Source organism: Panulirus ornatus, chromosome 32, assembly GCF_036320965.1.
Source record: "Panulirus ornatus isolate Po-2019 chromosome 32, ASM3632096v1, whole genome shotgun sequence".
NCBI lineage: Eukaryota > Metazoa > Arthropoda > Malacostraca > Decapoda > Palinuridae > Panulirus > Panulirus ornatus.
In genome coordinates, this window is record NC_092255.1 from 14,521,316 (window position 1) to 14,533,414 (window position 12,099).

The 12,099-nt window shown below is 39.4% G+C and overlaps 1 protein-coding gene across 5 annotated transcripts in view; it reads right to left on the minus strand.

Moving 5' to 3' along the window:
- The window catches only part of LOC139759059 (TWiK family of potassium channels protein 18-like), a 209,150-nt gene that overhangs the window by 95,538 nt on the left and 101,513 nt on the right, over positions 1-12,099 (minus strand). For 3 of the 5 annotated variants that reach the window (XR_011714990.1, XM_071680979.1, XM_071680983.1), the window contains exon 5: positions 1,047-1,061. The exons of the other annotated variants lie outside the window; for them this stretch is intronic. Coding sequence is in view for 2 of the 3 variants with exons in the window: in XM_071680979.1 (XP_071537080.1) it covers positions 1,047-1,061 (15 nt within the window). In the remaining variant the exon portion in view is untranslated. The remainder of the gene's footprint in view (positions 1-1,046; positions 1,062-12,099) is intronic. 5 annotated transcript variants of the gene reach the window in all.

A 12,099-nucleotide genomic window follows, 5' to 3' on the forward strand; every position in this document is an offset into this window, starting at 1 on the left:
TCTTGTTTGGGAGTGTCAAACGCACTTTGGCAATCCAAAGAACGTACATCACAGTTCACCACAATCTAGGCGACAATCACGAAGTGATAGAAGTTGGGAGTGTCAAACGCACTTTGGCAGTCCAAAGAACGTACATTACAGTTCACCCCAGCCATCTTTCTTATCTGGGCTGCAGTCACTAGGTTATAGAAATCTCTAAGAATTCACATATAACCTCTTTCCTCTGGAACCATGCTGCTCCTCGCAGAGATAAAAGTTCCTTTGCATTTTCTCATCCAGTTCTTTTCTGATCATCTTTTTCCACTAACTTACGGGTTATGCTGGACACTGATGCTGGTCTGCAATTCATCGTAATTTCTCTATAGCCTTTGTTATAAATAGGTACGACACCTGCACTTTTCTACTCCTTTGATACCAGTCCATTTTCAAGCAAGCGCTTGAATAACTTGAGTGGTTTGTAAGATGATTTGCGCACTTTCTTTTCTTCTTTGTTCGGCAAGTTGTAGGGAGAGACCATCAGAACCAGTTGATTCATATGGATCTATTGCCTTTCCAAGCTATGTGGTAAGTGTTTGCATGTTACTGGGAGAGTCTTACACTCGTATTGCCCTGTCTCTTAAGCTTATATATATATATATATATATATATATATATATATATATATATATATATATATATATATATATATATACTCTTATGTGTGCATACACATCACACACAGACATACCAGTCTGAGCTAAGCGTGTGTGTGTGTGTGTGTGTGTGTGTGTGTTATAAGAGTATGCAAGGCGTCGTACGACAATCATATATACAAACAGTGCGAGGTGCAATTACACGTAGGAATAAGGTGGTTTTTGTGAGAGAAAACGGTGTAAGGGTATACTATTCCAATCCAGTACATTCCACAAATCTTGCTTACAGGTAAGAACAGTTTGATATTCCTCCATTTAGGTCTAGTGTGATACAACAGTGTGTGGTGTGTGGACACTACAAGGGAGCTACAGGAGAAGCAATAACATGCAAAAGTTAATATGATCGTAACTTACATATGCAAATGGGTTCTGGAAAAAAAAGACATTAGTTCTTCTTTTAGTATGAGGAAAAAATATTAGTATATGTATATATAAGAGATTTAATTCAATAGAGCATACTGAACTTACAAGTCTATTATTTCTTTCAAATGAAAAGATGAAATTAGTATGAAAATATTACCGAAATGAGAAGTTAGTCACTAGCTGGGTAGGTTTAAAAGTGCGCGCGCACACACACACACACACACACACACACACACACAACACACACACACTTGGACATATTCATACACATTCACGTATATCCACAGACATAGAGAGACACATACATAACACATCAAACAGCCTCGGTTAAGGCAACTACGAAGAAATAAAACCACATGCAGGTCCATAACCCAATTCTCAAGTGGTCAAACTCCATTTGAGTTATGTGTATACACCAATAATCACACATACTTGCTAAAGAATGCTCTGCGCACCAGTCATGCCATTCTACGCATGATATACTACGTACATACAAGAACACATACTTTTCTAAGAACATTCTATATACATGTCATAACATACATCTCAAATTACGTACATACAATGAGAACACACGACTGTCTAAGACATTTCTATACAGAACATCGTAATGATTATGACTACATTACACTGACAGTAATAAGAACTGGTAATGATGATAATGTTATCTGAAGCAGCAAACTATACTATGGAAGACATTAATGGTCTCAGAGGGTCAATGGAAAAAAAGATGAAGGTGATTAGATCATAGATGCAGATCAGAACATTAGCCCCTCTTTGACAAGGTGTTCGTATGCAGAAAAGGGTGTTTAACTCTCTTAAAATACTATAAATATTTTCATTTATAGTAATGTGTGTGTGTGTGTGTGTGTGTGTGTGTGTGTAAAGTTCCATTTTTTTTTTTAGGTCCCGGAGCCACTACAAGTGACTTATATCAAATATATCTTTTTTCCACCTGGATTAAAATCTTACAGATGACACCATTTTGGCCCCCGTCTGTGCTGTCTTAATATTCCCATGAAATATATCTAATATCTACTCGAGATATATTCCCGTCAAAGCTTTGTCTCGTAGAATACAAGAAAAATAAATGTTTCATCTTACACTGAAAGGCAAAAAGATCATAATCAGGAGGATGGGGCCCACTGACTGCATCCGAGAGAGGAAAAGTATTAGTGAGGTGTGTTGATAGGAAAAGTATTACTGAGGTATGTTGACAGGAAAAGTATTACTGAGGTATGTTGATAGGAAAAGTATTACTGAGGTATGTTGATTGTCTACTGCAAAGGCGACATATACAAATAGTACATGTACTCACTACAGAACCGTCCTGAGAATGACTATCAAACGAGAGCCCATGTCAAGGGAGAGACAGTTCTACATGTCCTACTACAGAAGAATCTCATTTGGACTTTTGGTAGTCAATTATTATATGTCCCAAATTTACTTGGCTTACACAGGTGTTCCTTTATGAATGTCCTATGTGTTCCTGTCTTTCCTATGTATGTGCTACCACGGATGTCCTATAACATAAGGTAGATGTCCTACCGTGGGTAATGGCCCCTTTTCATGAAACACAATGGGGTGTTCTGGTCTTTAAGTGTTCCCAGTTGGGATGTTCTTTTTATCTTTGTCATCAGAAAGTCAAGAGGCCATATTCTGTGTGTGTGTGTGTGTGTGTGTGTGTGTGGGGGGGGGGGGGGGGGTGACCACCACCTCGGAACATGGATGTCCCTCCTGTGGATGTCCCAGCGTCAGTTAGCGAGGGATATCCCAGCCTGGATGTCCCAGCGTCAGTTAGAAATCTCATACCTCAGCGTCCTAATCTGTGGGTGTCCTTTTTCTCTCTCACACGTCTGTCCAGATGACTGGCCAAGCCACTACACACACACACACCTCTCAGTCGGGTGGTCGAAAATAAAAGACTAAAAAATAAATAAGAACTGATAGTCATTCAGAAAAGTTAAGACATTCAGTGTAATAAATAAGGCTCATTGAAAAGGGGAAAAATAAGATATACAAAGCTAAAAAAGAAAAATTCTGGAGATTAGCTTATCTTACCCTACATTCAATATAGCTGTAGCAGTAACTGCAGCAAGAGCTAACTTCAATAAAAGGAATATACGACTCTAAAACTTCCAATGCCAACCAATAGCATTCACAATAGTTACAAAGAGAACTGTATTGCCCCGACAAAATTGAATTCCGCTGTATCTCACCGTCAGACATAGCTGGGATTTAATCCACTATATTGACTCTGGCTGCCAAATATCCACGGGAATTTATCTCCAAATTCCGATAAATGACACGTCGAAAGAAAACGGAAGCTATAGGCGAAGGCATTCTACATCGTATTTCATTTCTTTCTTCTTCTTTTAGTCCTCATCTTTGACATGCCTTTCCCGCCTTAGCTGGATTCCACCAAGGACAAATGACTGAGCCTTCGAGGGTGTGAAAAAAAAAACCTTTATTAACTGCCTCTTTTGCTGTGTTGTTTTTTATATAGTGATATTACAGGAGGAGGAGGAGGAGGAGGAGGAGGAGGAGGAAGATTTTTTCAGCTCCCTCTCCAGCATCCGTCCCTCTTATTCGCCTTCTACGACACACGGGAGGTTTATGGAGTGTGTACTTTCTCCCTCATCCCCAGGGATAATATTTCTCCCCAATTCCTAGGGATAATATTTCTCCCCTATAGTCCCAGGGATGATATTTTTCCCCAATTCCTAGGGATAATAATGATAATAATAATAATAATAATAATAATAATAATAATAATAATAATAATAATTATTGGGAAGTGAGTCAGTTGTTGTTCGCTGATGATACAGCGCTGGTGGCTGATTCATGTGAGAAACTGCAGAAGCTGGTGACTGAGTTTGGTAAAGTGTGTGAAAGAAGAAAGTTAAGAGTAAATGTGAATAAGAGCAAGGTTATTAGGTACAGTAGGGTTGAGTGTCAAGTCAATTGGGAGGTGAGTTTGAATGGAGAAAAACTGGAGGAAGTGAAGTGTTTTAGATATCTGGGAGTGGATCTGGCAGCGGATGGAACCATGGAAGCGGAAGTGGATCATAGGGTGGGGGAGGGGGCGAAAATTCTGGGAGCCTTGAAGAATGTGTGGAAGTCGAGAACAGTATCTCGGAAAGCAAAAATGGGTATGTTTGAAGGAATAGTGGTTCCAACAATGTTGTATGGTTGCGAGACGTGGGCTATGGATAGAGTTGTGCGCAGGAGGATGGATGTGCTGGAAATGAGATGTTTGAGGACAATATGTGGTGTGAGGTGGTTTGATCGAGTAAGTAACGTAAGGGTAAGAGAGATGTGTGGAAATAAAAAGAGCGTGGTTGAGAGAGCAGAAGAGGGTGTTTTGAAATGGTTCGGGCACATGGAGAGAATGAGTGAGGAAAGATTGACCAAGAGAATATATGTGTCGGAGGTGGAGGGAACGAGGAGAAGAGGGAGACCAAATTGGAGGTGGAAAGATGGAGTGAAAAAGATTTTGTGTGATCGGGGCCTGAACATGCAGGAGGGTGAAAGGAGGGCAAGGAATAGAGTGAATTGGAGCGATGTGGTATACCGGGGTTGACGTGCTGTCAGTGGATTGAATCAAGGCATGTGAAGCGTCTGGGGTAAACCATGGAAAGCTGTGTAGGTATGTATATTTGCGTGTGTGGACGTATGTATATACATGTGTATGGGGGTGGGTTGGGCCATTTCTTTCGTCTGTTTCCTTGCGCTACCTCGCAAACGCGGGAGACAGCGACAATGCAAAAAAAAAAAAAAAAAAAAAATAATAATAATAATGATAACAATAATAATGATAATAAACTTGAAAGAACATCCTAGGTATATTAAATATTGAGGCACACGAATATTCTACGCGACTCACTTCCGGGGTAGTGTAAACTCTTGCGGTAAACCAACCCCAGGTGTACGCTGTAAACCGAACCCCATGTAAACCAACCCCGGGTGTGTGCTGTAAACCAAATTGCAAACCAAAATCAGTTGTATGATGTAAACCAACCCCAGGTGTAAACTGTAAACCAACCCCAGGTGTATGTTGTAAACCTCATCAATAATTGAGTGGGCGCAACCTGGCGAGGCAGTGTAGCCAACACTGCTTGTTGCATGCCCGCGAATTCCTCAATAATTCATTGAAATCAACAGCGAAAAAAAAAAACACCATCGGATTGCAGACGAACAACACGTCAACAGCAAACAAAAGACACGTTCACACTACAGATCACTGGGGTAACAGTAAACATAATCTACCTCCATGTTGCAAACTGTGAATTCAACTGCAAACAAAAGACATGTTCACAGTACAGACCAATGAGGCAGCAGTAAACAAAATCTACCTTCACGTTGCAAACTGTGACTTCAACTGCAAACAAAAGACACGTTCACAGCACAGACCAATGAGGCAGCAGTAAACAAAATCTACGTCCACGCTGCAGACAGTGACTTCAACAGCAAACAAAAGCCACCTTTCTCTCTTAAGAGTGGGATCAAAACCCTTCTGTCTTATGGACTCCCTTGCTATCATGTCTCTTCGACCGTCCGATCCTGAAACAGGAAAAGCTGTGGACTTCTCTCCCATCTTATCCTCTTCCCATATACCTTTTTCCCTTCAAGTGTCAGTTCGAAACACACCAAAGCCCAAATATACATACCTATACATCTCAATGTATACATATATATACACACACAGACACATACATACATACACATGTACATAATTCATACTGTCTGCCTTTATTCATTCCCATCGCCACCCCGCCACACATGAAATAACCACCCCCTCCCCCTCATGTGCGCGAGGTAGTGCTAGGAAAAGACAACAGAGGCCACATTCGTTCACACTCAGTCCCTAGCTGTCATGTAATAATGCACCGAAACCACAGCTCCCTTTCCACATCCAGGCCCCACAGAACTTTCCATGGTTTACCCCAGACACTTCACATGCCCTGGTTCAATCCATTGACAGGACGTCGACCCCGGTATACCACATCGTTCCAATTCACTCTATTTCTTGCACGCCTTTCACCCTCCTGCATGTTTAGGCCCCTATCACTCAAAATCTTTTTGACTCCATCTTTCCACCTCCAATTCGGTCTCCCACTTCTCCTCGTTCCCTCCACCTCTGACACATATATCCTCTTGGTCAATCTTTCCTCACTCATTCTCTCCATGTGACCAAACCATTTCAAAACACCCTCTTCTGCTCTCTCAACTACATTCTTTTTATTATCAACATCTCTCTTACCCTATTATTACTTACTCGATCAAACCACCTCACACCACATATTGTCCTCAAACATCTCATTTCCAGCACATCCACCCTCCTCCGCACAACTCTATCCATTGCCAACGCCTCGCAACCATATAACGTTGTTGGAACCACTATTCCTTCAAACATACCCATTTTTGCTTTCCGAGATAATGTTCTCGACTTCCACACATTCTTCAACGCTCCCAGAACTTTCGCCCCCCCCCTCCCCCACCCTATGATTCACTTCCACTTCCATGGTTCCATCCGCTGCCAAATCCACTCCCAGATATCTAAAACACTTCACTTCCTCCAGTTTCTATCCATTCAAACTTACCGCCCAGTTGACTTGTCCCTCAACCCCACTGTACCTAATAACCTTGCCCTTATTCACATTTACTCTCAGCTTTCTTCTTTCACACACTTTACCAAACTCAGTCACCAGCTTCTACAGTTTCTCATATGAATCAGCCACCAGCGCTGTATCATCAGAGAACAACAACTGACTCGCTTCCCAAGCTCTCTCATTCACAACAGACTGCATACTTGCCCCTCTTTCCAAAACTCTTGCATTCATCTCCCTAACAACCCCATCCATAAACAAATTAAACAACCATGGAGACATCACACACCCCTGCCGCAAACCTACATTCACTGAGAACCAATCACTTTCCTCTCTTCCTACACGTACACATGCCTTACATCCCCGATAAAAACTTTTCACTGCTTCTAACAACTTGCCTCCCACACCATACATTCTTAATACCTTCCACAGAGCATCTCTATCAACTCTATCATATGCCTTCTCCAGATCCATAAATGCTACATACAAATTCATTTGCTTTTCTAAGTATTTCTCACATACATTCTTCAAAGCAAACACCTGATCCACACATCCTCTACCACTTCTGAAACCACACTGCTCCTCCCCAATCTGATGTTCTGTACATGCCTTCACCCTCTCAATCAATACCCTCCCATATAATTTACCAGGAATACTCAACAAACTTATACCTCTGTAATTTGAGCACTCACTTTTATACCCTTTGCCTTTGTACAATGGCACTATGCACGCATTCCGCCAATCCTCAGGCACCTCACCATGAGTCATACATACATTAAATAACCTTACCAACCAGTCAACAACACAGCCACCCCCTTTTTTAATAAATTCCACTGCAATACCATCCAAACCCGCTGCCTTGCCGGCTTTCATCTTCCGCAAAGCATTCACTACCTCTTCTCTGTTTACCAAATCATTTTCCCTAACCCTCTCACTTTGCACACCACCTCGACCAAAACACCCTATATCTGCCACTCCATCATCAAACACATTCAACAAACCTTCAAAATACTCACTCCACCTCCTTCTCACATCACCGCTACTTGTTATCACCTCCCCATTAGCCCCCTTCACTGAAGTTCCCATTTGTTCCCTTGTCTTACGCACTTTATTTACCTCCTTCCAAAACATTTTTTTTATTCTCCCTAAAATCTAATGATACTCTCTCACCCCAACTCTCATTTGCCCTCTTTTTCACCTCTGCACCTTTCTCTTGACCTCCTGCCTCTTTCTTTTATATATCTCCCACTCATTTGCATTATTTCCTGCAAAAATCGTCCAAATGCCTCGCTCTTCTCTTTCACTAATAATCTTACTTCTTCATCCCACTACTCACTCCCCTTTCTAACCTGCCCACCTCCCACGCTTCTCATGCCACAAGCATCTTTTGCGCAAGCCATCACTGCTTCCCTAAATACATCCCATTCCTCCCCCACTCCCCTTACGTCCTTTGTTCTCACCTTTTTCAATTCTATACTCAGTCTCTCCTGGTACTTCCTCCCGCAAGTCTACTTCCCAAGCTCACTTACTCTCACCACTCTCTTCACCCCAACATTCTCTCTTCTTTTCTGAAAACCTCTACAAATCTTCACTTTCGCCTCCACAAGATAATGATCAGACATCCCTCCAGTTGCACCTCTCAGCACATTAACATCCAAAAGTCTCTCTTTCGCGCGCCTATCAATTAACACGTAATCCAATAACGCTCTCTGGCCATCTCTCCCTCTTACATACGTATACTTAAGTATACCTCTTTTTAAACCAGGTATTCCCAATCACCAGTCCTTTTTGATCACATAAATCTACAAGCTCTTCACCATTTCCATTTACAACACTGAACACCTCATGTAAACCAATTATTCCCTCAACTGCCACATTACTCACCTTTGCATTCAAATCACCCATCACTATAACCCGGTCTCGTGCATCAAAACTACTAACACACTCATTCAGCTGCTTCCAAAACACTTGCCTCTCATGATCTTTCTTCTCATGCCCAGGTGCATATGCACCAGTAATCACCTATCTCTCTCCATCAACTTTCAGTTTTACCCATATCAATCTAGTAACTGATATATATATATATATATATATACATATATATATATATATATATATATATATATATATATATATATATATATATATATATATATATATATTTATCTATTTATTATTCATTTTGCTTTGTCGCTGTCTCCCGCGTTCTATATAGTCATTTCATTGCTTGAACTGACTTTACTTGATATATTATCTTATGCACAGTAGCATACCATATACAACACGACTCGGATCATTCTAAATAAACCACAGTTTCAACAACTCTGAGACTGAACGTAAGAATTATACTAGTCTACAGTCGACGTCTGTTTTCTACCAAGGTATGCAGAAAACGGAAACTGGACTTATTGATTCCTTAACTTAAATCTTATGTGTTGTAGCAGATTTATTTGTTTTCAGCCTCATTTAAACCTATGCTATCTTAATCAATATTCTTTATCATATTCTAATTAAACTTATAGTTATTTCTCTGTTTTGAAATATCCTAAGGACACATTAACATATATGTTTACTGTAGAAATCAATGAAGTTAAATCAGTTTTATCTGTGTACACCCAACACATAAATTATCTTTACAGATGGATTCGATATATTTCAAAATGAACATTACCACTCCTGTTGTCTCGCTAAGGTTGGTAAGCGTGTATGCAAGACACATTTCTTAACATATGAAATAAATAAGGTACACTCTAACTGTTTGGAAATAATACATTGAAATATATATATATATATATATATATATATATATATATATATATATATATATATATATATATATATATATATATATATATAAGGGAAGCAGAGCTAACCATATGAAGCAAGAGAGAGACCTTCGAGAATTTGTCAAAATCCTACGTCCGTTGTGTCACAATGTCTCGCACAAAAATGTATAGATAATTTTTTGGGTTGGGTGAACAATGCCATGGATTGATCCAATAAACCCTTTATGGCTAATGGTGTGGCTTAGAGTCAGGTTAACCCAATACTCATTAACTTGGGACATTTTCTTTTTCTTTTTCTTTTTTTCCCCATCAACCATAAAACTTTGTTTCGAGAAACCAGGAGCAACAATTTGGTGAGACGATGATTAAGCTCTGAATTAACTTGGTTAATAATGGGTCAAGGTGAGTGTGGGGGGGAAGGCCTATCGAAAGAGCCGATTCTCTCTCTCTCTCTCTCTCTCTCTCTCTCTCTCTCTCTCTCTCTCTCTCTCTCTCTGTCTGTCTATCTCTCTCTCTCTCTCTCTCTCTCTCTCTCTCTCTCTCTCTCTCTCTCTCTCTCTCTAAGAGCAGACCACCTCGCTTGGGGCCTTAGATCTGTGTGATCGGTGTCTCTCTCTCTCTCTCTCTTTCTCTCTCTAAGGCCAGACCACCTCGCCTGGGGCCTTGGATCTGTGTATCTATCTGTCTCTCTTTCGAGATGTGGCAGGAACAAACACATTATACAATGGTTTCTACTAATCAAGTGGGGTGTTCCCATAAGGGCAGTCATCCCGTGTATAGTGATACACAGAAACACCTTAACAGCATTCGAAGTAAACCCATGTTAATGCCTTTATTTTAATAATAATAATAATAATAACAATAATAATAATAATAATAATAATAATAATAATAATAATAATAATAATAAGAACAACAATAATAATAATAATAATAATAATAATAATAAATGATAATAATGATGATAATAATAATAATAATAATAATAATAATAATAATAATAATAATAATAATAATAATAACAATATTAAAGATAATAATAATAATAATGATAACAATAATAATAATAATAATAATAATAATAATAATAATAATAATAATAATAACAATAACAATAATAATGATAGTAAAAATAATGATAATAATAATGATAATAACTATAATAATAACAACAATTATCAAGTACACTTCTGTTTCCCATTTTAGAAAGTTAATACAAGGAGGGGAGGATTTCCGGCCCCCCGCTCCCGTCCCCTCTAGTCGCTTTCTACGACACGCGAGGAATACGTGGGAAGTATTCTTTCACCCCTATCCCCAGGGATAATAAGACAATGTGCACTTATGACTTCTATGAAGGTCAGGGAAGATTAGATGGGGCTTTCTGCAACTATAAGGAAGAAGATAAGCTAGCATTCTTGAAGAAAATTCATGATGCTAATGTTGTTAACATGGAGATGGAGTCTCTGTGCTTTGCTGCATTGTGCCACCATGCAGGCATTAAAGGTGCTGTCATCTGTGTTACACTTCTTAATCGCCTTCATGGAGACCAGGTTTCAACACCAAAGGAAACCCTGAACAAGTGGCAGGAATACCCTCAATTATTGGTGTCTCGCTACATTAAGAAGCAACTTGGATTCCCTGTTAACATACCCCAGCGAGACCATCCCCAGGTAGTCAGATGTCCAAAAAAGGCTCAAATGGTTTAAGCATGATCTGAGCAGACAGCAAAACTTTGGTCCCGTGCATTAAAAAGTTCTCCTCCACTAACAAATGTGCTGCTTGCAGGGTGTACTCATCTCAATTTGACAGTGGGTCTACCACCATTAACATGGTGAAATAGCTAATCCCATTTAAATCCTAACTTGCAGTAATGTCCAAGAAGTCAAATAGTTCTCATATTATTGCTTACACACTAAGCTAATGTATGACCATAGAATATTGACAAAAGTACAGTAATTTTTAGATCTGTAGTATTGATAACAGCTTGTGAAACTGTCAGTAGGAAATGTACCACTACATATCAAATGCTGACAGTGTTTAGAGGGTAGCTCTTTTGAACCTTTTCATTAAAACTTTTCAATTAGCAAAAAAATGACATACTATATGTGATGTTCAAACTCACTTTGCCAGCAAACTTCAGTTATCATTCCTCGCAACCAAATTATTTTGCATGCCTATTATCCAGAATTTCAAGAAGAATAAACTGAAACTGAACTATGAATCACTACCATTAAATTATGACAGTGTGACTGACAGACTTCTAGTGGTAGTAGCTTATACTGCTGATGCATGCAATTACCTCCTTACAGTATTATTTATCTAATGTATATTCACCACAAATATATCAAACAGGGAGCGGGGGGCTGGAAATCCTCCCCTCTCATCATTTTTTTTTTTTTTCTAATTTTCCAAAAGCAGGAACAGAGAAGGGTTCCAGGTGAGGATATTCCCTCAAAGGCCCAGTCCTCTGTTCTTAACGCTACCTCGCTAACGCGGGAAATGGCGAATAGTTTGAAAGAAAAAAGAAAAGATATATACATACACACACACACACACACACACACACACACACACATACGCACATACACACACACACACACACATACATATATATACATATGAAAAATGTAAGAAACAATTTAGAAAACA